At 43.6% G+C, this 27,666-nt stretch overlaps 1 protein-coding gene across 1 annotated transcript in view; it reads left to right on the top strand.

Moving 5' to 3' along the window:
- Positions 1–27,666, top strand: part of SLC25A13 (solute carrier family 25 member 13) — a 121,305-nt gene that overhangs the window by 45,596 nt on the left and 48,043 nt on the right. Inside the window, exons 5-9 of the mRNA XM_066585136.1 lie at positions 10,529–10,668; positions 13,539–13,685; positions 15,122–15,260; positions 18,271–18,364; positions 18,554–18,638. Of these exons, the coding sequence (XP_066441233.1) occupies positions 10,529–10,668; positions 13,539–13,685; positions 15,122–15,260; positions 18,271–18,364; positions 18,554–18,638 (605 nt within the window). The remainder of the gene's footprint in view (positions 1–10,528; positions 10,669–13,538; positions 13,686–15,121; positions 15,261–18,270; positions 18,365–18,553; positions 18,639–27,666) is intronic.

Below are 27,666 nucleotides of genomic sequence, written 5' to 3'. Positions count from 1 at the left end.
GGGGTAGTGGCTGGACAGGTCATCAATAGTCATTGCTTGGAAAACCCATTTAAACATAATAGTTTCCCCTTGTCTTTGTTTGCTATTGGCAGTCATGTTAAAAAGCAGTAAGCTTCGTTCCCTTTCGGTTTTTTCAAAAGTCCTGCAGGTCAGTTTTTATTCTTTTTTTTTTTTTTTTTTTCTCATGTCAAATAGACAGAATTCCAAGTGGAACAAAGGTGAGCGGAGAAGGAAAAAAGACCCACTGAAATGAGTAGGGATTTTACAGGAGGCATCATTTTCTGTTCTTCTCTGCTCTTAGGATGGAACAGGAGAACTGTAAACTGAGCCTTAATGTGAACTTACCTGAATACACATACGTGCCTCCGGGGCGCCAGAACGGGATCTGCTGTTTGTTAGCTGATCTTTGCAGCCGTATGGCAAGGTGTTTATTGTGATTTTTTTAAATTTTTTTAATCACTTTTTGTTTTTGTTGACCAACTAACCCGAGGCAACGTAGCTATTAGTTTACATTGGAGCAGAGAAGTATTAGTTTTGAAGCGGCTTCTGTGAAAAGTTGACTTCACATGTCCGCCTACAAAACTGAAACACATTGAAAAGTGAAATCAAACAGAGACTGAAAGAAATCTGCATTTCAAAGACCCATGTTGTCGGCATTACACCTAGTAGCAACATAAAAGAAGCCTTCATGTCACAGTCTACTGTTTAGCTAATAAGACTTGTATGGAGAGGGCGAATCGCCTGACAGACCGCCATTTTATACATGAATATCTGCTTTGCTTTTATTGTACCAGTTGCTGTGGTAACTGTGATGTTAGACTATTCGGGTATGACTGCTTTATGGTTAATTCCCCCATAAACTTGTGTGTGTTTTGGGTACATTTCTACATCAAACGCATTCTTTCACTAGCCCTGATATGGAAACAGTTAGCCGCCAATCAATAACCTGTTTGTTGCAAAATAATACTGCATCTGGCTTCGTACAGCAGCTGAATTTTTCCTGCACCTATAAACCATTGATGCCCACTCATCCGGCACAGGGATCAACGGACCAGAACATCATTATATGCCCTCCTACAGTGTCGTGCCAGGTTAGCATAGCCATACAAGGTGAGCATTCACACCTGAAGTTTCTATCATCTCTCTTATCCCAGTGATCTCTGCTCCATCCAGCACATTTGTTTTTTTCATGTATTTCTAGACAACTGGGTCAGAGCATTTCTAAAATGTCAGATCTTGTGGGGGTGTTACTGACAAAGTTTATCATATACGCCCCTCCCCCTATGAGCCCTCTAACCGAGAGGTCCCAACTCCAGTCCTCAGGGATCACCAACAGGTCATGTTTTCAGGATATCCTATAGTAAGAACACCTGTGACAATGTCTGAGGCACCGACCATAATTACATCACCTGTGCAAGACTGAGGAAATCCTGAAAACATGACCTGTTGGCGGTCCCTGAGGACTGGAGTTGGGGAACACTGCTCTAACCCATTAATTGAAGTAGAGAAGGGTCATAGGACACTTTCCTACTTTGTAAGAAATTTGAAAAAGTTTGAAGCCAGACTTTCTGGTCCCCTTATCACTTAAGGAGACCAAGTAGTGGACAAAATTGTACCCACTAGCTCAGCTTTGATTGGACATCATACAGATGCTCTAATCTTTTCAGTGCCTGGGATACATGTAATATGTCATGGCATTAAACCTTGTCTTGTAAAGACTAGCGCTTTGATCTTGTTTTTTTTTTATTAATGCTAAGATTCTTAGCTTTCATGTGCACACTCATTTGAAGTCTGCGAGAAACATGAAAAGTTTCACTTTCTGTGTCGTTGTAGGGGAGGAGGGAGCTGCAAAGTATCTGCAGGAAGAGAGATCACAGCCCGTTAGGGTACTTTTACACCAGCCAACTATCAGCCGAAAAATCAACCAAGCAACTTTTAACTAACCTTGTAAACGTGGGACACAACAGGGTACTGTGCGAGAAATCGTTCAGTATGTTGTAGTAAGAGATGAAGCAACTTCAACGATGCAACTAGTGAGTGACTTCTCGCTCCGTATAAACAGGCAGTTCTACTTTGAACGACTGCCTGTTCACAGTGAATGGAGGTGGGCGACTGCAATTGATCTCCGATGCGGCTCCATCTCCATTCGCTGAATTAGTATCGTTCCTGTGTGAAAGCACAGGAGTCCTAGTCCTTGTCTAAAATACCCTTAGCCTCTGTCAGTCCCATAGAGGTAAATGAATACACAGCATAAATGCTCAACAAGTTGCTGCATTCAAAAGCAATACTCACATTTTGTTCTTGTGATTGATGAAGTACCAGTGGTTGGACCCCCACCCATCAAAAACACTTGTCACCTATCCAGTGGATAAGTAATGAGTTCCAGATTTGATCCAACTCTTTTAACCCCTTAAGGATGCGGCCCTTTTTTAAAATTAAATTTTAGTTTTTTCCTCCTCACTTTCAAGACATTATAACTCTCTTATTGAACAACATAGCCGTCTGAAGACTTATATTTTGTTGAGGAGTTGGCACAAACCATCCTCATATGCCCCGCATCAATCCCTCCACACTAGGGCCTTCCACGGGCTCCACAGCTGAATAAATTCATCATGTTTTCCTCTTCCCCAACTTGCCAATTCTTCTATGTTGCAGATTAGGTCAACTTTTTTCCCTCCATTGATTCAATAAGGGGTGGGGGGGACTCCTTTAGCCACAATAGAGGGATCATGGCCTTCACTGCATCAATGGTTAGGGCGACTAGTCTGTTCCTCATAGGATGGAAGGCTGCAGAGGGTCTCCAAAGAAAGATCAGGTCAGCACTGAGTTTTAAGTTTGGGGACATGCCTTTTAGTATTTTTTCTACTCCCTTCCAGAATGGGATAATAGGGCATTCCCACCATATATGGAGGTATGAACCTACCCCCTGGTTGCACCTCCAGCATTTATCTTGGGTGGCTAGCTTATAGGCGGCTAACCATTGGGGGGTTTTATACCACCGTACCAAGAGCTTATAATGGCATTCTTGCATTAATATGCATGGGGAAAGGCCAAATGCTGTTTTCAATATAAGTTTTACTTCAGCTGGGGAAAGTGATATATTTAGCTCTTTTTCCCACAAAGCTAAGAATGCAGTCTTGGTAACCGTGGCTGGGGAGATGAACTCTCTCCTTAAATTAGATATTTTTCTTGGTACAGTGGACCCCTCTCCCAGGATCTTTTCAAAGGGGGTTTTAGGTCTTGTAGATTTGTAAGTGTTCAGAAATTTCCCTATAGAGCCGATGGGCTGTCTGTAGGAAGGAGAATTTATGATTGGGTAGTAGGTTCTGGAGGACCTCCTCCTATATAACGCAATTTTGTCATCTTTGTGGAGTGTTTTTTTTAATTCTTTATGGCGTACACACTGCCGCAGAAATGACCTAACTTTATTCTATGGGTCCGTACGATTGCGATGATACTAAATTTATATATTATATTTTTTTCTTTTCTTGCTGCACTCCTTTAAAAAAATTACCTTTTGAGAAAAAAAACTTCTGCTCCCACCTTCTGACGGCCATAACGTTTTTTGTCTTTGTCAATATAGTTGCGTGAGGGCTTGTTTTTTGAGGGATGCCCTGCAGTTTCTATTTGGTACCATTTAGGAAAATGACCATGGCCAGATTTATGCAGCTTTCCCCCCGGCAGAATAACGCAGCTATTAGGTTCTATTGAACCTAATGGCTCAGTTTTCACATGTGGGATTCTGCCGTGGATTTACGCCACGGCAAAAAAATAACGGCATGTTCTATTTTAGCACGTTTTTTCTGCGGCGGAAGATCTCCATTAATATAGTATTAATGGAGACGTGTTTTTCCGTGATCACCAGTGGGGACCTTTTTGTTTATCCACGCGGGATTCCCATGGTGGAAAACCGCGGGCGTATCCCTCTCCGTCCATGGGCAGGAGGCCTTAGGAGTACTTAAGACTTCTTGATTATTTTTTATTAAACTGTTCCTTGGGGACAAGGTGACCAAAACAGCGCAATATTGAGGCATAATTTCTTTTTTCTTCATGAGGATCACTGTGTGGGATAAATAATGCATTACTTTGATAGTTGGACTTCTACAAATACAACTGTTTTTGTTATTTATTGTTTTTATATTTTTTACAACGGACATGGCAACTGAACGGCATCCTGTGACTTCATTGTGGTAGGACCGTTCAGGGCTGAACTCCGATTCGGGCATTTAAATGCTGCTGTCAGAACTGATGACGTCATTTAAAGTGTTAATAGCTGCGATCAACATAAGCGCTGATCGCAGCTGTAGCGGCAGGTGTCAGCTGTGGAAAACAACCGGCACTCACATTGCATGGAGAGGTGTCTGCTCCCAATCTCCCTCCATACATACCCCGGATGTAACTCTTCCTGTGTCGTCCCCCCATTGCCTGTCACTACGAGGACCATTTCTCACTCCGAGGTGACATCCAAATGAGTGGAGTGCTGGCCGAGCGTGTGAAGTCGGTGCTCCATAAATTTCAATGGAGCTGATGGAAGTAACCGAGCGTTTTCCACTCGGCGGTCCCATTGAAAGTGAATGCAGTGCCAGTGTATTTGCGCTCCGTTTAGCCACCACCTCGCTGCAGTGAGCTCGCAATATGCGCGACAAGGGTTTTACCTTGTGACCACCGCTTTAATTTAAAGGGGTTCTGACATGAATAATTTTTTTATGCTTTAGCAGCCATTGTTCCCTGGTCTGCCTAATGGACCCAGGGAACCCATGGGTTAATGGCTGCTAAAGCATAAAAATCTTATACTTACCTGTTCTCCTGTTGTTGTTGACATCGGGGGGGTCATCTCCCGGCAGCATATTAGCACTTTCTGCTTAGGTTAAGCAGCCTGACTAGAGCCACCTGATTGGTGCACGCTGTGCAGTCACGTGGTGCCGAAGAGCCAATCAGGTGGCTCTAATCAGCAGCGCTGCTTAACCTAAGCAGAAAGTGCTAGTATGCCTCCCGGCAGGCAGTCTTCTTCCTTCAGCAGCCGCGCCGCTCCGGGATCGCGCGCATGCGCAGTGGAGAGGTGCCCTCTGACAGGAGTCAGGACGGGCCGCGTCTCCACTGCGCATGCGCAGCACTCCGGAGTTCAGCCAGGACGGACGGGCCGCCCACAGCAAGCACTGCTTGTGACGTGCTTGCTGTGGCGGTCCGTCCGTTGACCTCGGAAGTGCCTGACGGACGGACCAGAGCAGGAAGCGGTCTTTTTGACCGCTCCTGCTCTGCTTTAAAGGCACAGAAGAAGATGCCGGCTGGAGGGGACATGCCTGGCGATCGGGCCAGGCCAGGCAAGGTGAGTACAATTTTTTTTTTTTCATGTCAGAACCCCTTTAATGCTACTACAGTGGGAGTCCATCCTGGTGACTGGTCCCTTTACATAACACTGACGTGCGGTTTACAGCTTATGTGAAGATGTATTTGATATATTTTTATATTTGAATGGCACCAAGTATGTGACTCGGGAGGCATTAGACATCCGTAATTGTCTTCATGGGTTTGGCTGTACTTTGCAAAGAACTTTGTGTAGGAATCCTTTGAAAACAGCTTCTGCTGTACATGTATAATTCACTCCAGTCAGTGTCAGATCCAGGAGAGATGTGTCACTTTGAATAGAACAACACTAGGGCAATTTCCTTAGCGGTATACAAAAGTGATCTTCCCACACAAAATTCAATAAAAACCTCAGCAATTGTGCTTTAAGTACAGTGCTCATGTAAATAAGGTGCGCTAATTGTCTTCACTTGCACTCAGCTCCTTAAAATGTAAAGTAAAAATCCGGGTGTGCGCTCACGTTCATATGTGGTGACAGCATACCTTGTACATGTGTAGATCTACAGTTTAACCCCCTAACAGACATTGACATAGGAAAAAACATCTAGATTTTTTTTTTTTTGTAATTGTCTCAAATTGCCACATAATTTAGGTCTTTTCAGTGCTTATTAACTCCTGTCCTTTCTGGCCTTGCACACCAGTAAGCTTTTGGCCCCATACATTCAGTCGGATAGATATTTTTTTTCCTTACACGAATGAACCAGATTGAGGGCTTGTTTTTTGCAGAATGAGCGATCGTGTCTTTAGGAACCGCGAGGGGTGGTTTGGGGATTTATAAAATTATTTACACCAGATTCTGGTGTAAAGAAAGACGCAAAGCCCGCTTGTGCAAAAGGTTTGTGACTTTTTGACAGGATGTGAACTCGCACTGGTTTCACAAAAAAAGGGTGTGGACTCCTCTGTCTTAAGACGTGTATAATTTATGCTTAAAACTGGCGTAGATGTGGTTGTGGGAGTATGGAGTAGCCGAGAAGTGCCTAGTATGTGAAGTGGTGTGCACTAGAGATGAGCGAGCGTACTCGGAAAAGCACTACTCGCTTGAGTAATTTGCTTTATCCGAGTATCGCTGTGCTCGTCCCTGAAGATTCGGGTGCCGCTGCGGCTGACAGGTGAGTCGCAGCGGGGAGCAGGGAGAGCGGGCGGGAGAGAGAGAGAGAAAGATCTCCCCTCCGTTCCTCCCCGCTCTCCCCTGCACCTCCCCGCTCCGTGCCGGCACCCGAATCTTCAGGGACGAGCACAGCGATACTCGGATAAAGCAAATTACTTGAGCGAGTAGTGCTTTTCCGAGTACGCTCGCTCATCTCTAGTGTGCACCTTTTCATATATTGGGTACATTGTCCACCGACGGGGATAAAACCCACTTAGCGTAAGCCATGATGCCTGGAGAACAGCACCTGATTGCTGCGGCCTCTGATCCTCAACAAGGACCGGAGGGTTGCAGCGCTCGTCCAGAGGTAAGGAGGGGTGAGCACCGCTGCTTTTGTTATTTTAATATATTTACAGCTATAGTTAAATAAGTACAACATCTGTATAACCTCTTTAAGAACTTTCAGCTTGTTCCTGCAGCTCCCAGACAACCTAGTTCATGTATAAGGTGCTGCTATCCCCACCCATTCACACTGATTGATGGTTTTCTAGCTATTACTCTGCATATTAGGAAAGCTGCCAATTGCAGAGGATGGGCACGGCTAGCAGCATCTCATGAATAAGCTAGTCTTCTATCTTGCCAGGAGCTGTAAGTTCTTAAAAACTACTGCACTTTTACCCGTAAGTGACAGACCAATAAAATCAGCAGGGCAGATTTATTAATACAGTCTAACAATTAGACAATGCAAACTTGGACTAGACCGTCTTAAAAACACGCCAGATTTATCAGTGTCTCTGCTGAATGTGAATCTGGCGAATTTCTAGTCTGACTTTATACCACCTATTAGTTGGCTCAATTTTTCGACAAACATTGCGCACTAACATTCTAATGCAATGTCACATTTAGGCCAGGCCCTCCTTTTCCATGAAGGAACTTCCCTTTGCTGGACAAGTCGTGTTTCAGGCACTTTTTACAAAGTAAATATGGCGCAAAACATGTTTGACAGCTTTGTGGCATAGTTTGCACCAGAAAACTGTCGAATTTTTATTAGCAAGTCTGCCCTTGTGTGTATGTCACAACCTTATGCTACTCGCCATGAGGGCAGCATAAAGTAGCTGATGGGTTTCCTTAAATAAAGAGGCATCTTCTGATCAAGATCCTTATCTCTTGTCCAGAGTGGGGAGCGGTTATAAGGAGCAGCAATGTCTTCTGTTTGTTCTTGAGGGTTTTTTTTCCACATATATTCCTTGTGCATGTTCTCGATAGTAGTATTGCTTAGTTTGGTTCCATTACGCCCGGTAGATGTCTCTCTCTGAATAGGTATACTTTAAGGGGTTGTCCAGTTGCAAACGTCTAAAGGGCGGATCAACGGTGGTCCGCCGCCTGTAATTCCTACTGGTCGTTTTTTTCCTAGGTCAGCTCAGTTGAGCATTTAGCTGCTTTCTGCAGAAGGCAGACAGCTCTGTTCCCATTGCAGTGGCTAATTTTGGTATGGCCGGTCAAGTTGCCATTGAATAGGAGCTTTGCATGTAATACCAACAGCAGTGGGAATAGCGCTATCTGCTTCCTGCAGAAATCAGCTCATTGTATAGCCTAGAAAACAGCTGATCTGCAGAGGTTCTGGGCAGCAGAGCCCTACCAATCTACCATTTATGTCCTATCTTGCAGACAGGTCCATCAGTAGTTTGCAACTGGATAACCCCTTTAATTATGATCACCCTTTACAGCATATTAGATTAAGAGGAATTTCACTATAACAGGAAACGTCTGATCTTGCACAGTGGTGTGCAGTGAAGAGATAATCTACTTTGTGTACCAATTCCCTACTGTTATCTCTGCTTTCTGAGTGAATGTACTTTTATTAGGGTAGCTTTACATGGAATGAATATCAGGCACTTAGGTTTATACCGGCCAACAGTGTCTCGGTTTTTAGGGGAGCTGAAAACTGAGCAACTCCGACAAGTGAGCAAAAGTGCTCCAAATCTGCGAAGGCATCTCGTGTAGCGCCCTCTTCAGGTCTACTCAAAGATTGGATTCAGTTTTGGGCTATGGTTGGACCATTCCAAAACCTTCACCACTTTATGGTGAAGCCATTATTTTTGGTGATTTGCAGGTATGCTTTGGGTCATTGTTGTGCTGAAAGGTGAAATTCCTCTTCAGCTTTTTAGCAGAGGCCTGAAGATTTTGTGGTAAAATGAACTGATATGTGGAGCCGCTTATTGCTCCCCCCCACTTTGACTAAAGCCCCAGTTCCAGCAGCAGAAAAACCGCCCCAAAGCATAATGCTGCCCCCACCATCTTCACTGCGGGTATGGTGATCCTTTGGGGATGCGCAGTGCTGGCTTTGTGCCAAACATACCTTTTGGAATTCTGGCCAAAAAGTTCCACCTTGCTGTCATCAGACCAGAACAAGTTCTCCCACCTACTGTTGGCAGACTTCATGTAGGTTTTTGGCAAAACATATCCAGGCTTGGATGTTTTCTTTGTTAGAAAAGGCTTCCATCTTGCCCTCCTACCCCACAGCCCAGACGTATGAAGAATATAGAAGATGGTTGTCACATGCACTACAGAACCAGTACTTGCCAGAAACTCCTGCAGCTCCTTTAATGTTGCTGTAGGCCTCTTGGCAGCCTCCTGCATCAATTTTCTTTCCTTTTCATCAATTTTTGAAGGACATCCAGTTCTTGGTAATGTCTCCGTTGTGTCAAATTTAACCCACTTCTTGCTGACCGTCTCCACTGTGCTCCATGTTATATTTAATGCCTTGGGAATGTTTTGGTCCCCTTCTGACTGACCGATACCTTCCAACAAGCAGATCCCTTTGATGTTCTGTAAGTTCTTTATGGGCCAACTAAGAAAATGTCAGAAACATCCTAGAAGAGCCGAACTTTATATGAGGGAAATCAGAACCCCTGTAAATAATGGCAGCGGAGTACTGACTACTGTTTATCATGAGCTTACATGTGATTTGGCTAATTCTGAACACAACTACATCCCCAAATATAGGAGGGTGTTCACACTTAAGCAACCACATTATTTTAGTTATTTTTTTCACCCTAGATGATTTCAGTTTGTTTTTCAATGGAACTGCACAGATAACGGATAACTATAGAGATGACATAAATAGGAAATTATTCATCTTTGTCAGGTGTTTAGACATGACAGAAACATGGCATTTTAGCAAGGGTGTGTAGACTTTTTATATCCACTGTACATGGACCGACAGTTGCCTGTAATCACTTGTTTGAGCGATTACTGGGGCGACTGTTCACCCATGTAAAACTACCCTTCCTTATCTCCAGAGGCTACACAGCTGCCCTGATCAGGTGATGGACACACAAGAGCACAGCTCTGATAACTGTACTGTAACAAGCCATGTATCCAAGGAGTAAACAGATGGTTTCCAGCTCGATAAAACTGGAAAGTTCGGGCAGAAAAGTGGCAAATGTGGTTTAACACTTACAAATGTAAGGTTATGTGTATACATGTCACCATTTAACACTGTAGACCCAAAGTGACATCCCTATAGATGATGCTATGAGCACGTGACTTCATTTGAACGAATTTTGAGCGATAATCGTCAGGTGTAAATGGCCCATTAGCGTAGGCCATCGATATCCGGTTGGTGGGGGACCGACCAACCAACTCCCAGCACCACCACTGCTTAGTTGACTGATGGTGCCTATGAGTACAACTTTACCTTTTATGCTATACATACAACTTGATCGTGCCTGGTCCTGCAGTTTCCTGCTGCTCAGTTGCATTGAAATAAAAGACACTGAGCTGCAAATACCAGGGACGGCCACAACCCTCATGTACGGTGCTATGTCTTCTAATCTATGAAGGGAACAAAACATTTACCAGAGTGCCGTTGCCGCTGCAATCAGCTCATTGGTGATGGCTTTTGGAGCCAACCAATCATAGCAAGTCCTAGAAAACTTTAAATAATCTTACGATGCTACAGTCAATACGGAAAGCTTTGACAAATCGCTCCATTGTTTTCTACATATTTTGACCCAAAGCCGCAGCATGCAAAATGCAGTGATTTTATTCTTGTACCTTACTTTGTCTTCATAGAGGATGTAAAGCAAGTCTTTGGCCAGACCACCATTCACCAACGTATACCATTCAGTTGGGACTGTGAATTCATCCAGCTGCACTTCGGCAAGGCCCGGAAGAGGCTTCTACCTTATGCTGAATTTACTCAGTTTTTGCTGGTGAGTGTTGAAGATGAACTTGTGTTTTAAGGGGCATTCCAGCCATCTTGGGTTATGTTGTTGCTTGCTGTTCAGTGGAGGTCCAACTGCTGGGATCCCCACTAGCTGCAAAAAGAAGGATGAATGAATCTTTAGAATATTTTCCAGCACAACCATTCCAGTCGCTGTGCAGGTACAGCAACTCATCCCCCTTCATGTGGTCAAGTGGGCGGTCCGATCAGTGATTGACAGCTATCTGAAGGACTGAGCATAGCGAAATGGCTGTCAATCACTGATAGGACCGCCCATTGGACTACTGTTCAGAATGAGTTAAGGTTTAAAAAAATAAAATGAACTGAATCGTTGGATGTAAAACTATTAATCTGTTCAGATCCTCCTTCCCTATAACAGGATGCCTGTAGTTTGGACAGCTTGTTCAAACTGACGGATTGCCTTTAAATTGCCGATAGATGGAGGGGACTCCGTCAGTTATTCGAACGACTTGCATGCGACAAGATCGTGGGTTGATGTTCGAAATCCAGGCCTTGAATAGGCCCCATGCTGCCAAGCTAACCTGACTATTAAAGGGTTTTCCCAGAAACTACTGCCTATTCCGTTGGCTCCCCGCCCAACACTGCAGTCCTGGTGCCTGCCACACGGAGCCTTGAAGAAGCAGCGGGCCGTCACATGCTGTCCATTGTGCACATGACCACTCAGCCACTCAGACTTCAGCGGCCATAGAAGAATTACCGCTGAAGTCAATGTGTGGCTGTGCAGACACGTGAACGGCACATGTCCACCCACTGTTTCTTGCTCGGGTTCCATGCAGCGGTCACTGGGGCTGCAGCCCTTGGCGGGGAGCTGCCGGGATAGATGGGTATTCAATTTTTCCTTATTCTAAGGCTGTTTTAACTTATTTTTTTTTATAGTACAGCATTAAAAAAAAATAAAATTGCATTTTGGTATTGTAGTAATTGGGCTGAACAAGAAAAAAAAGTTAACATGTCACTTTTACTGCACTGCAAACTGTGGAAATACACAACCCCCTAAAAATGGGGTTATTGCGGGTCATTTACAACTCATCCTGCAAAACCAAGCCTTTATGTAGTGTTGTCACCAGAAAAATTAAAGTTATGCGTTTTGAAATTGGCTATGGGAAAAAAGTAACTGAAGCGCGAAAGGGTTAATTTTTGTCTTTTTGCATTTTTATTTTCCGCTATGGTCTCTCAGAGTTGAAAAAGATCGTTGAGTGACTTTTTTTATACTATACTTTTCCACTATAGTAACATAGCAGTTAGAAATGTTTTTTGTTGCTTTGGAGAACATCGCCTTTCCTCCCCCCCCCACTACTTCCTCATATGCGACATACACAAGGATGAATGGCTTCTACAGGCTTCTTCAAGATGTCACTTAAAGAAAGCCCCCAGTCCTGGCCAGGAATCTGGTGCGCTGTGCATGAGTTATGCTCTCGTTACAATGTCTAGACCTTGGGCTGTAGGCAGCTGGAACCCAAGTGTATGCGGAGACGCTTGTTTAACTTCACTTTCTTTTCATGTCGCTTCTTAACCTGGACCAGATGGGGACCCAAACGCGTTTTATGTTCTCCTTCCGTACACTGTTCCATCAGCTGGAAAGCTTAAAAGCCACCGCTAGCAAGAAGCCGGCACGTTGCATCAGCAGCACTAACATTTCCTCCTTACAGCACGCTGCGGTCAGGACTCCCGAGGAGGAAGCTGAAACATCCCATATCCTATTTCTTGAAAGATGTGCAGCCACATGAAAGCTGGAGTGCTGAACACGTCTATAAACCTGGAGGTTTCATTGGCCCTTCCATAAACATTCCCCTTCTTTTTCCAGACTTCATTATTTTACTTCCATCGAATCTTTGACAAATAAAGAAAATTTCTATTTTTCCAACATCTGATACTCCAGAAAACAAAAAAAAAAATAACATTAAGGCATCTCTGCACGTTTTTATTATCTGGAGTATTTGAAAGCCTGCTGGTATTCTGTTACTTATATTTTGTCCCTAATTTGGTATTGGATGCATATTAGTGGGATATACCCTCAGTTACTAAACTGTGGGAGTACAACCACAGCCCCCCCCCTTCCCCACTGGTCATGGGAATAAAGGACCCAGGTTACCTTTTGGAAACTTTCTGGGAGAGCGCCCCTCTTGACTGAGTATGGTGTGGGGAGTGCAGGAGGATGTGTTGCAGCACCTGCACCTGCCCTGGAGCAGTGCTTACAGGTAAAAATTTGAAAAGAACTGCATTGTTCAGTAGTTCCAAACCACCTTTATTTTAGCAATCCTTGAGAGGCCTAGTGGTTGGACCACCATAGCTAGCAGTATTATGTCGCTTGCTTTGGTTAACCCTTCCGTTCCAGATTAAGGGAATTTGTAACTGTAGTTAAAGGAGAACTTAAATATGCAAAGGGTGCATGCTGACGGGGCTTTAACAAGTAATGTATAGCACTCCATGACTTAAAATATAGTAAAGTACCAAGCTTGGTAGTCACAGTCAAACTCCTTAAACCAGCTTCAGTGGGACCAGATCGATGGTGGGTTGTTAATTATTTTGGATTATTGGGTGATTAAAGAAAAGTAGAAAGTAAAAAACTCATAGAAAAGCCCACAACACGTTGTTGTCCATAGAAGTGTCACTCAGTAGTATCACATGGCTGGTCTATATGTTTGTGTTCCCGGACTATTGTGCCTATACAGATGTGCCCCTCTGATTTTCGCATCATTCTCATGACCATACAGTTGTCCTTGTGTAAAGATGCCAGGATGAAGCGTGAAAGCCTTTTTTTTTTATTCTCTCTCATTTTTCTTTTTTTTTTGTCTTGGAAGGCAGTTTCCCTGACCCCATTGTCATCTTTCATTGTAGGAATTACAACTAGAGCATGCAAGACAAGCTTTTGTACAACGTGATACAGATCACACTGGAACGATCAATGCCATGGACTTCAGGGATATCATGGTGACTATCCGTCCACATGTCTTGACACCATTCGTGGAGCAGTGCTTGGTGGCTGTAAGTAAATCTTTTTAGACTTGGCGTATTACTATATAGGGCAAATTTAGAAGTTAGATAAAATAAAACTATTTAATAGCTAAAAAAAAACTGTTAGAGGGATTGTTCAACATTAGGAGGGGGTGAAATAGTGCCACTCTTGTTCATGAGTTGTATCTGGTATTGCAGTTCCAGTCCATTCAGGTAAATACCTAATGCTCTGCATCGTCAAGTGTAGCATTATCTTGGGAAGCAAATCTTTTTTTTCCATACTATGTTATAACCCAGTTTTTCACCCTCTATTAGAGAATCTTGAGCTAATAGAAGGGGGGAGGGAGAGTCATCTGTAGCAGTTTTCTACTCTGGATGATCCTGAACAAAGAGAGAGCATCTCTCGATCTGGAGGACCTGTGCTGTTCTTTATTACACAAACAACTCGATGTGAATTGGCACTGTGTAATGCTTCATTTTTTCCTCTGGAGGTGCTGCAGGAAAAGTGAACAGCTACTGAGAGTTTCCCCAAAAATTACAACTGATCACCACTGGAGCACATCGTGCATCAACACTTGCAATCATCGCAAAGGCCTTCGGGTCGGCCATCTTTGTACACCCATAGGCCCTGTGTTATGTTGATGGGCATAATACATTGCAATACCGAAATGAGCAAGAACAATGTCATTGTTTCTAATAATAAGGAACTTTTGTTATGAAGAAAAATGTATACAGAAAAGATATTACCACGTTCACAATAATGCAAAATAGAAGTTATTTACACCATGCTGTGTTTTTTTCTTTTTCTTTAATAAAACAATTAATTTTCCCTGGACTAAATAGCGCAACGTACTACGCTATTTCAAATGTTGCAGAGGCTACGAATGGAGCATCTTGGGCAGATGTGAACATGCCCTTTAAGAATATTTTTAAGGATCCGCTTTAATTGTGGCCTTCTGAGCGTTCTAGTCTAGAAATGTTGCTGTGCCCAGTGTAAGCAATGGAGGCTAATGAAGAAATATGTTGTAGTAAACTATTCAACCTCGTTTTTAAATCTTTATTAAGAAACATCATGGAAAATATCTTTCCTGTCTCTATTCTCTGTGGAATTTTTTGGGGGAGATCGTAAGCGTTTGGTTCTCTTTTATCGTCTCCTTCGGGGCACATTATATCGTGATGTTTCTACATTCATTACCTTAAATAAATAGACTTGTAAAACATTTCTGACCCCGGCAATATTGAAACTTTAGCCTTGTAAATCAGTGCAGGCCGAGCCGCTGTAATCCGCCGCCATATGTATTTGTTTAGGTTCTCGGCTTGCGCTTTCATGGAGTTTATTAGCAGGAGAGAAGTATTTTCTTTGACAGCTCAAGTTGTTGTCTTCATAAATCTTTTGCTTGGTCTTTTTTTTTTCTCCAAATGTATGACTAACCATTTCTTCCGCCTTTCCCCGTGTTTCATTGAAGGCTGCTGGAGGTACCATATCTCATCAAGTCAGCTTCTCCTACTTTAATGGATTTAATTCCTTGCTTAACAACATGGAGCTTATTAGGAAGATCTACAGTACCTTAGCCGGCAATAGAAAAGACGTAGAGGTCACCAAAGGTCAGTCCTTGTGTCACGTGACAGTTGTGTTTTTTTTTTTTGTTTTTTTCCCCAATCTTTATTACTTTACGAAGTTTGTACTTTTCTTCATGTACTGCTCTTATTTTATGTAGCCTCACCCCCTTCGGTCCGCCTTCACTCCTCCTCTGCCCATAGGGTGACTGACAATTGGAGGTATGTGATCATAGATGTCGCCCAGCCTCCACTCCATGTAGGCATTGTGGTGCAGGCTAGGGAACATCTGAGGGGACTGATAATTTGGCTCTAATTACTAACTAAGGAACTTACATCCCAACGATTATCGCTCCTGTGCTTTCATGATGGCTTATTGAATGGAGGCTGAGTGCATTGGAGATCTCCTCCGGCCACTCGCCTCCATTCAATGTAGACAGTCGTTTACACAGTCGCTTGGTGTTCAGGTGAGCTGAAAACCTAGCAATTCCGGCAAGTGAGCAATTCTCACTCCCCTGCCCTTTTGGGTCCCGTGTTTACACGGGCTGACAGTCGCTCTTAATGGCTATTTGTAGCAATTGTTTGGGTGACAGCCAATGAAAAGTACTATATTGTCCAGTTTAGACGGGACGACAGCCGTCTAAAGGACCGCACGAGCACTGATGTCATTGCTAAGGTTGTTAGCGCTCGTGCAGAGTGTTTTAGAAAGGCAGAGTTTACCGTTGGATTGCAAGCTTCTCGATCAACACTTCGTTCTATGTAAAGCGGGGAGCATTTACACTCAGCGAGAATTCCGCAATCCAGCAATGTTTTTTAATGTTGCCTGAAAGTCCGCAATAACAAGAAGTGAACAAATAGTAAAAGATTTTCACATTTACACAGGACTATTAGCACTCAATTTTGTTCGATAATGGTCCCGGGTAAATGGCCCTTAAGGCCTCATGCCCACGGCCGGGTCGGATTCCAGCTGTGAAATCTCACGGCAAAATCAGACCTGGCGCCCCCCTGAGACACTAGACTCGCCTGTCTGGATCTGCTTCGAGTGTCTCGGCTGGCACGCATGCACATTGCAGCGCATGGCGCGGCACCGCTGGGCTTTGACGCAAATTCTCACAATACTTCTACAGTGCTCATAGCAGAAGTATTGCAGGACGGACAGCTTCCATTGACTGCAATGGAAGCCATTAGTGTAATTGTTAATTTCAATGTGAGCTGTGCCTGCACTACCAAACTGGGCAGCTGCAATAGGGTCAGCGCTATCTGTTCACAGTGAGTCAGCGGAATTGTGAATGCAGCTCTGGAGTATAATATTTAGAGCCTTTTTTTTTTTTAAGAGATACAATTAAAGACCTATCCTGGCCAATCAACTGATCGGGCACCCGCTGTCAATGCCGCTACACATGGCGATACGGAATGGGAGCTGCTGTTCCAAACCCTGCGTAGTGGCTGATATTTGTAACTACAGGTGCAGTTTTCATTGATTTTAACTAAACTTGTAGTTACAAGTGCTGGCCACCACACAGGTAGGCAGCAGTTTCCGCTACATACGCTTTTGTGTTCCGAGCAGTTGACCTCAGCTGATAAACTTATCCGGAGGATAGGTCATCAACAGCATTTCCCTGGAAAACCCCTTTAACTCAGCATCAGTGCAAGATAAGTAATGTATGTACACAGTGACCCCACCAGCAGATTAGTGAGTGCAGCTCTGGAGTATAATACAGGATGTAACTTAGGATCAGTACAGGATAAGTAATGTAATGTATGTACACAGTGACTCCACCGGCAGAATAGTGAGTGCAGCTCTGGAAGATAATACAGGATGTAACGTAGGATTAGTACGGGATAAGTAATGTAACGTATGTACACAGTGACTCCATCAGCAGAATAGTGAGTACAGCTCTGGAGTATAATACAGGATGTAACTCAGGTTTAATACAAGATGGGTAAAGTAACGTATGTACACAGTGACTCCACCAGCAGAATAGTGAGTACAGCTCTGGAGTATAATACACGATGTAACTCAGGTTTAATACAGGATGAGTAAAGTAATGTATGTACACAGTGACTCCACCAGCAGAATAGTGAGTGCAGCTCTGCAGTATAATACAGGATGTAACTCAGGATAAGTAATGTATGTACACAGTGACTCCACTAGCAGAATAGTGATTACAGCTCTGGAGTATAATACAGGATGTAACTCAGGATCAGTACAGGATAAGTAATGTAATATATGTACACAGTGACTCCACCAGCAGAATAGTGAGTGCAGCTCTGGAGTATAATAAAGGATGTAGCTCAGGATCAGTACAGGATAAGTAATGTATGTACAAAGAGACTCCACCAGTAGAATAGTGAGTACAGCTCTCGAGTATAATACAGGATGTAACTCAGGTTTAATACAGGATGAGTAAAGTAATGTATGTACACAGTGACTCCACCAGCAGAATAGTGAGTGCAGCTCTGGAGTATAATATAGGATGTAACTCAGGATCAGTACAGGATAAGTAATGTAATGTATGTACACAGTGACTCCACCAGCAGAATAGTGATTACAGCTCTGTTGTATAATACAGGATGTAACTCAGGATCAGTACAGGATATGTAATGTATGTACACAGTGATTCCACCAGCAGAACAGTGAGTGCAGCTCTGGAGTATAATACAGGATGTAACTCAGGATCAGTACAGGATATGTAATGTATGTACACAGTGATTCCACCAGCAGAACAGTGAGTGCAGCTCTGGAGTATAATGCAGGATGTAACTCAGGATTAGTACAGGGTAAGTAATGTAATGTATGTACACAGTGACTCCACCGCACAAAAGTGAGTGCAGCTCTGGAGTATAATGCAGAAAGCAACTCAGAATCCATACAGAAAAGTAATGTATTTACAAAGTTAATCTGTTTTATGTAAGTTTTAGCTGTTTATGAACTGGAAAATGGTGTGTGAAGCTGGATGTACAGCTACTAGACCTAATATTTGAAATCATTAATTTGCTTATCGACTGTGATGCTTAGCCGTTAATGTTTGCTCTTCTCTATTCTCTTTTTATACAGAGGAGTTTGTGTTGGCTGCTCAGAGATTTGGTCAAGTTACACCCATGGAAGTTGACATATTGTTCCAATTAGCCGATTTATATGAGCCGAGGGGGTAAGTAAGACGCTGCAGCCTTGTTTTATAAGCCAAAGGAAAACAATAACCTTAATTTAGTGGCTTTTCTTACCAAATCTACATTTGCCTATCTCTTATGTATGTATACGGTATACCATTTATTGGGTATTCTAGGGTATTTTTCAGGGTCAGTAATGAATATCATGTTTGTTTGTTTTTTACTAACAGGCGTATGACGATGGCAGATATAGAGCGCATCGCTCCTTTAGAGGAGGGGGCTTTACCTTACAACCTGGCAGAAGCTCAAAGACAGGTAAGAGTATAGGCTCTTCGTCTTGTTACTAGGTGGAATACAGTTGGTAATGGCTAACTGCTCATGCTTTATGTTAATGTCTTTCTATCTTTTTTACCTTTCTATCTTCTTTTCATTGCCTTCTTGTACAATGTTGTCCTTGCAGGGCGGCGGATTGGCTTCTCTAATGCCGGTATCTTAGGCTTGTTACATTATATGACCGGTGAATATACAACTCCCTATAGATCTCCACATAAAAGCAGAGAGCAGTAATTCAGCATTTGAAAGGCTGTGGCCCCTTTTTATGCCTGTCATCCACAGTGGCCCCGAAGACCTGACCGGGAGATAATAACCAAATGACTTGAATCCTGTTTTGCCTCCAAGTTAGGTCGACGACGTGCCTATTCCTATGTTCCCGGCTGCCTTTGATCTCTCTGGCTGTTTTAACTCCGTGTGCGCTGAGACTTCATACGTGTTTCACTCATGTCATTATGCTGTTCTATAGCATTCTGGGCCCGTGTTTAAGGCTTTTTGCTCTGTAGGAAGCCATTTCACACTGCGCGCAATTATCTTCAAGGGCCACGTCTTTTCATTTGAAAGCACAGCAATTATACATATACATCTCTTCAATTACATCCATTAAAGGGACACAGGCCGTATTTTTAACATCTTTCATAATTGGCGCGTTTAGAAGCTAGGAAGAAGCTCTTTTTACTAAAAGACATGGTTTTCTTATTCAATGGATGGTTGATTTTAAGAAAATATATAAAATCTTGTATAGCCACTAAAGGCTTCTTTTTGAAGAGTCATTTTAGTAGCTTACAATTCATTTTCTAGTATCCAGTGGGTTTTATGAATGTTGCTAGGGCCAAAGTCAGAGGCTCCTAATAGTAGCTCTTTCTTATTTTTTTAATTTTTTTTATTTTTATTACCTAGGCAATTCATGGAGTTGTAAATAGCAGATTTTGGAAGTAGTTGGCAATAGAACCAAAGTAGCAACAGTAGAAACTCTGATAATGAGATTCAACAAGAATAGTACAAGCCATATTTCCTGATAGTCTAGCACCTTCATGCGGCCACCACACTGTTCTGAGCAACCATCAGAACGCAGTCTATTCCTGTCTGTGACCTGATGGTTCAGAAAAAGAGGGCTGGTAAAAGACCATCGTGTTCTTGTAATGCGCAGTTTTGAGTGCTGTCACCTCACGTAGCCACCTCATTTCTGGCACTCGGGACAGTCTTTCCCAATAAGCGCAAGTCCCCGAAGTTCAACTCCATCTATCTGTTGTTTATTGAATATACTACCATTGTCCCTCAAAAAATGGTCTGGAAACCAGACAACCTCATTGAGTATTGCTGCAATTATGTTAAAGTAACCTAAGCAGCTGTATTTGTGTGTCCGCTTTCCCCAGCAATGCAGCCCCATAGCCCTCCCGGTGTGTTAGGAACACATACCGTTTGACTGCTGCAGCCAATCAGAAGCCACAGTAGTCTGATACTGTTCTCCTGCCATCATGGCTCTTAGCATCTTAGGCTTTGTTCACATTGCTGTCTGGAGGCTTCATCACAAATCCAGCATAAAGTGACATTTGGTCTCATGGAGTTCATTACGTCTACGGCCTTTGTCACCCACCGTCGTCTCCTTTTGCAGTGGTGTGTTGGGAGCAATGAAACTGGACCTCTATGCAGCGGAACAGAGTTGTCTTAACAACAAATCCAGGTTTAGTTTGGGCACCGATGACGGCCGCGTTTGTTTCTGAAGACCTTGGGGTGAGCACCTCAATTCTGACTTTGCTGTTGAGCGGCACACTGCCCCCTGCTGGTGTGATGGTATGGGGGGGAGGGCATCACATACAACAATCGGTCACCTCTAGTAGTGGTATGAGGGACAATGACAGCTCAGCGATATGTTCAGGACATCCTGTAGCCACATGTGTTCCCCTCATGGTGGCTTCCGAGATTCATCTTCCAGCAGTATAATGGTGTCACAGGAATGTCTACAGATTTGTGGCGACTAGAGCATGTATGAGAACATCTGGGATGCCAACTTCGGCAGACTACAAGTTTGCACAATATAGAGGCTCAATTACAGCACACATGGACTGATATGCCGCAGGATACCATACAGAACCTGTATGCCTCCATGCCCTATCCCGTATCACAACTTACATCCAAACTACAGGTGGCCCAACAGGGTACTAGAGCCTCCATGCTCACCTGTATTACATCTTGTATCCAAGCTAGAGGCGATACAACAGGGTACTAGAGCCTCCATGCCTGCCCGTATCACATCTTGTATCCAAGCTAGAGGCGGTACAACAGGGTACTAGAGTCTGCTTGTCCGCCCGTATCACATCTTGTATCCAAGCTAGAGGCGATACAACAGGGTACTAGAGCCTCCATGCCTGCCCGTATCAAATCTTACATTCAAGCTACAGGTTGTACGACAGGGTACTAGAGCCTCCATGCCTGCCCGTATCAAATCTTACATTCAAGCTACAGGTTGTACGACAGGGTACTAGGGCCTCCATGCCCGTCCATATCACATCTCATATGCTTTTGGCCAAGCACTCTAAAACACAACTTTCCCTGTATATCTGTATAATTAGCTAAACATGCAGGTAAAAGGGAATAGCTGCTGCCAGCGGCTTACCTCCTGTGAGACCAAAGGATTGGACATATTGAAATCCATCATGCCTGATTCTCCATGACATCTGCCGTCAGGTGAGCGTTAAGGCGCTCCCATACACATTAGATGGTCAGCCAAAATCAATAGTATTAAAGAGCGATGCTACGAAGCATGGGAGAGAGCTAGTTATATGCTATAAGTATATATGCCAAAGTTATATTGCTATCCAAGGGAGACTTTTATTTGATTATTACATCCCAAGATCTAGTCTCTTGCTTTATGCTTCATATCCGACGTGGAGAGCCTTGTTGAACTTGTCCTTTGTGCATATATTCACTGACTTTAATAATGATGCATTTTATTTAGATTTATTTTAGATCTATTTTGTGTGTGTATTTAATTTTTTTCTCCTAATTGGCTTTTTATGATAAAACCACAATTGTGGGGGCCAAGTCTGCTCTGAGACGCCTGCTCAAGACCACAGAGGGTTGATGCAGGCTACATTTTGGCAGGCAGGCCTCAATCTAGACCTCCATCCAAGGGTTTTGCTGTGCGGTTGTGTGTGTGTGTGGGGGGGGGGATCATTACCTCATTTTGCTTTGTATATGCTATGATTTCTGACCTGATGTCTCTGTACAGCAGGCGGCGGCGGCTGCTGCTGCCTCTTCAAGAAGAGCAGAGAAGCTCAAGGGCCGTTCCAGGTGTGTCAGCTTCCAGAAGAACAGCTTGCACTTAGAGTGAAATGATGGGGCTGAACCCTTTTTTGTTTTGCAATGTTACAGCTGCTTTTGTTGCCATGCACGATCAGCTATGTGGCGTCTACAAAAACCGTCTGAATCTGTTCGCCGGGCGGCAGGAAATGGGCTTTTTTTTTTTTTCCTTTTTTAAATTTACATTTTCTAAAATTTGTAAGCAGAGCTCCGAGGCCTTGTGTGTGAATGTCCATCTCTGAACACTGGTTTACAAACAGGATTTATCTACTTGCTGCCTTAAAGTCCAGCAATTGTGTTATTACATTATTTATCAAGGTGCACCTTACATTATACCCCGGAGCTGCATTCACCAATTTGCAGGCTTCAGAACCAAAATCGTCTGACGTTTCCTTTTTAGTTAAGTGTCTGCACTTGTGATTTGCATTGGGAGAAGGTGTAAACTTTATACTAAACACGGCTGTAAAAGCGAAATGTGTTGTAGAACTTATTAGGCTACCCTAATAAAAGGGATGTCAAGCTCTCTGATGGTTTCCAGTGACCTCTGGCAGAATAGCAGCTGCAGAGTGTAATAATACAGGATGGAAGGGTCCTCTTAGATGAGACGATACTCGTTTGAACGAGTGAATGACGTCACCGCTAGCTCATTCGCTTTCGGCCAGCCTGTTTAGTTAGGCAAATGCATTGTTGGCTCGTTCCCATGAGAATCATTCCCTGTATAAGCGAATGAGAAGGACTAAACGATAAGCGAACGAGCGGTGATGGTTTTCTGCCTGCATAAAATCAATTACGAGCAAAAAGCTAACGATTCTCGTTTGTCATTCCGTTGTTGGCTCACAGTGGGACTGAACATTTTATCATTCACTTTCACCCATCTGAACGATTTTTGAATGATCGTTCCGTCTAGTAAAAACTCTTAAGGCCCATTTAGACGTCTTCTGAGCAATAATCGTTGTGTCTAACTGCACTGACATTGTGCAGTTTTCGTTAAGACGTCGCTCATCGTTGTCTTTTAGCGTGCTGAAAGATCAGCGATCAGTTCTCAGGAGTTCACAGCGGGATACAGCTGATACTATTGTTTCAGCTGTATCCCACTCCCTGAACACAGGCGGGGTCCAGCTGTGTTCTGCATCCCCCGCTCAGAACGCACAGCTGTATACCAGTCAGGCGCTCCAAGCAGAGAACACAAGGTGATCGCTCAACATTTGAGCAATCACCTTGCACTGTAAAGGCACACGACTATCACTCAAGTCGTTTAAAAGACATCTTTTGAGCGATAATCATTGCGTCTAAATGGGCCTTTACTCAGATTAGGTACAGGATAAATTACGTAATTTATGTACAGTACACAGTGATTCCACCAGCAGAATAGTGAGTGCTGCTCTGGAATATGATACGGGATGTAACTCAGCATCAGTACAGGATAAGTAATGTAATGTATGTACACAGTGACTCCACCAGCAGAATAGTGAGTGCAGCTCTGCAGTATAATACAAGTGTAACTCAGCATCAGTACAGGATAAGTAATGTAATGTATGTACGCAGTGACTGCACCAGCAGAATAGTGAGTGCAGCTCTGGAGTATAATACAGGATGTAACTCAGGATCAGTACAGGATAAGTAATGTATGTACACAGTGACTCCACCAGCAGAATAGTGAGTGCAGCTCTGGAGTATAATACAGGATGTACTTCAGGATCAGTACAGGATAAGTAATATATGTACACAGTGACTCCACCAGCAGAATAGTGAGTGCAGCTCTGGAGTATAATGCAGGATGTACTTCAGGATCAGTGACATACCTGGTCAAATTGGTCACAATAGTTTAATCAGCGTTCTGGCTTTGACAAATTGTGATAAGCATCTGACCAGATACCTTAATAATCACATCTTCCAACTGCTGAGAGTACAGCTGTTATGTAGACTGAACTTCTCAATGGTAACTGACAACGGACTCTGTGTAGTCTGATCCTGCGGTCCCCCGTACTTCTGTCCCCTTCTGGCTATATTACCAAATGGGCATTAGCACAAAATAAGAGTCAAATGATAGAAAGTATAAACCTGCAGGATCGCACTACAGCAGGGGTGTTAAACTCTTTTTCACCGAGGGCCACATCAGCCTTATGGTTAATTTCAAAGGGGCGATTATAATTGTATAGGAAGGGCTCGTTCACAGAAGTGTATATTTGTGCAGCGTATTACACGCACAATTTGTAGTGAATGAATCCCATTGGAGTCGGGTAGGAACTATCAATACGTTGATCCAGGGATTATTCTGACTGCCATTTTCGAGTCGGGAAGGAATTGTTTCCCACAATAGGCTAATTGGCTTCTGCCTCAGTGGTTTTTTTTTTTGCCTTCCTCTGGATCAACAAGGGGGGATGGAAGCAGGCTGAACTGGATGGATGTTGTCTCCCTTCAACCTAACATACTATGATACGATGTTCAAATGAGCGTACTTCTTTCACACGATGTGCAATCGCATGAAAAAATATGCGGTATGAACTATTTTGGTGCGTATTGCATACCGCAATAGGCCATTGACGTAAATAAGCAGGTGCAAATACACAGTGAATACGCAGGAAACCTGCATACTCGCTGCATGTTTCTGCACTATATCGATGAGCGTGTCTGGTTTTTTTTAAACTTGCGCACAAAAAAACCCGCCGCAGCAGCTATAAAACGCGGGCGTAAGCTATTTTTGTCGCACAAATACGCAGCGTGTTTTTACAATTGAAATGCGCTTACGCCCACGTGAATGAGCTTAAATACTGACCTTCATAGTGGCCACAGTAGTAACAGTGGCCTCAATAATAATAATGATGACCCCCATTGTGGCCTCAGTAGTAAGTGCCCCCATAGTGGTCTCAATATTAATACTGAATCCAATAGTAGCTGCAGTAGTAACAGGGCCCTCTTCGTGGCCTCAATAATAATAATGACCCCACATAGTGGCCGCCATAGTAACGGTGCCCTGGATAGTGGCAGCCAATGCTGAGTCTGTGACCCCTGGCCTCTCACCTCAGCACAGACGTCGGCATTCAGACTCTGCACTGCGCCGCCGGAGCAGAGCTGCAGACAGAGTGAGTAGACTTCCAGGATACACTGGGCCAGAACAGACCGTCCAACCTACAGCAAAGTCACCCTCCTCTGCAGCAGTTCTGCACATTGTGGCTATCCCTGGACGTTCTGCAGGCGCCGTGCTCCCTCATGTCATTGTCTATGTGTTTGCTCCAGGTCTAGCTCACCAGGATTAGAATGCATGCCGTAGAAGAGAGGATGCAGCCACAATGCTGTGATGGGGTGAATACTAATCTTTTTATGTAGTGTCAGTAGATTCTGCAGAACTGCGCAAATCAGACATTTCATACAGTGTTACAATAATAAACCATTTGAACAATAGGAATGAGGGCCCTGTGTGCAAGAGCTTACAATCTATAGAGAGAGGGTACAAAAATACCTTTTTCTGTACGATGGTCCAGCCATCTTTTAAATAAATATGGCTGTTTACATAAAGCTATATGAGATATGAGCCACCAGTCGGTATGTATGTATGTACAGATATGAAGTGCATTAAAGGGGTTATCTGGGTAGCACCCGCCGTGACACACACAGAGGTTGGAGCCGAAGCACTACTTGAACCGCTGTGTAGCGATCGGTGCTCACAATTGCAAGCGCAACTCTTGCTGAAAACAATGAGACCTGTGCTTGTAATTGTAGACTGGTGTCCCGTTGAATATAACGCCTTTAAGGTGAAGGAAATGTCAACGATACAGATGAAGGGGGTCCGGTTTTAAGGAACAATGATGACTGAAGAGAAGTCAATTTATGAAATGCAGTAGCTCTGCCTAAAAGTAACTTGACATTCAGTCTCCTATTACACGTGACGACTGTTAGGCGTTTAAGTGCTTGACGGTCGTCCCAACGATTATTGCCCCCATGCTTTCACACAGGAACCAATCGCTCCCTGAATAGAGGCGAAGCTCGCTGTAGATGTTTTTTCGGCTGCCTCTGTTCTTCATAGATGAATGGCCGCCCATTTACACGGGCTGTTCGTTGTTTGGGTTTTGTGGCTGCCTAAACTGAATGACGAACGAATAAGCAAACAAATTATCATTCATCATTCAGTCGCTGGCAGTGTTTACGCTGAACAATTATTTAGTTTCACACAATCCACTAGTAAACTGAACGATATAATCATTTTATGTAAAAGGGCCCTCAGCTGTTTAGTTAACCATTATGGTGGATATGGGCGATTAACCTGATTTTCTGGGTAGTGGATTCTTGAGATCCGTGAAATGTCTTGGAAGACAGGAGTAGAAGGTTTGGATTATGGAGGAACTTAGTCTTAAATCATTAGCAAAACTTCAAGCTCATGTAGGGTGGTAGAGAGGAGATACAGGGAGGTGCAGCTTTGTGGAGAGCTTTATGGATGAGTGAGAAGTATGAATTGTCTTCTGTAGTGGACGAACAACCAGTGTAGTGACTGGCATCGAGGGTACAGACATTGGTATAGTGGTTGGACAAAAAGATGAACCTGTCTGCGGCATCGTGGATAGGTTGCAGATGGGAGTGTTAATCCTTTTTTTTTTTCCAATCGCTGGGCAATATCTAGTTACAGCTCTATCAAGCTTAGGCCCCATGTAGTCTAAACAGTGCCTGACATAAGTCATTGCTCCATCCTCCTTGATGGGGTTTTCTGAGACTAAAATATTGTTTACCTATACTCTAGCCATTGATGACTTGTCCTATTGGTGGGGGTCTGCTGTTTGGGACCTCCGCCACTCAACTATTTGTAGAAGTCTGGGTGAGCACCGCAGCTCTTTCTGGGGCCAATGATGTAATGTCATTTGTCACGTCGCCTGAGAGCCGAGTCAATGAATGGGATTGAGCCTCTAAAAAAATGCGTAGCGCTGTGCCTGGTGCGCAGTGAAGAAGCTGCTGCAGGGCTCATCCGAGTGTCTCTGCAAACAGCTGAACAGCAGGGGTCCTGGCAGACCTCCACCAATTAAATGTTGATAACCCATCCCAAGGATACCGGTAGGTCATCAATATTGGAGTTCTGGAAAACCCCTTTTAAAGAAAATGGTGAGCTTAGTTGAGTTACATGTGAAGCACACCACCCAACTGCCTGCCCAAATGTATTGTTTCATGGGGGTCAGATGACAATATGTCATTTATATGATACTCTTATTAGTTTAGGGGAAGGCGAGGGAATTCAAGTGTAATATAGCTAGAAATGACACTGGACCTTGACGGGCCTTAATCAGGTGTAGGGTGAGATCTTCACTGGAAAGGTTAGTCTCGCAAAAAAAAAGTCTGTTCTTTAAACGCATGTTAAACGTATGCCATGGTAATGGGTCAGAGGGGTCATTGAAAGCTTAGGGATTTCTTTGCAACTCTGCCAGGGACACATTTTTGGGCAGAATTGTATTTCAGTAGAAAAGGAATTCCTGCACCCAAATATTGCAAAAAAATTAAAATGTAACATTTTATTGCAGCAATATTAAAGGGGTTGTCCGAGTTCTATAAAGTGCCTCTCACAGCATCTATCCGCTCCCCGCTCGTCCCTCACTGATATGTTTACAGGCTGCAGCTAGCCTGAGCCATCTATGAACAAACTGCGGCAGTCAATTCCGTGCTCATCGATGATTGCTGAGCGCTGCTATTGGCTACAGCAGCAGGTTTACGGGACGTCGCAGGGAGCCGA

Source organism: Eleutherodactylus coqui, chromosome 12 (assembly GCF_035609145.1).
Source record: "Eleutherodactylus coqui strain aEleCoq1 chromosome 12, aEleCoq1.hap1, whole genome shotgun sequence".
NCBI lineage: Eukaryota > Metazoa > Chordata > Amphibia > Anura > Eleutherodactylidae > Eleutherodactylus > Eleutherodactylus coqui.
The sequence above is the reverse complement of the archived record's forward strand: the minus strand, read 5'-3'. Positions and strand labels throughout refer to the sequence as shown.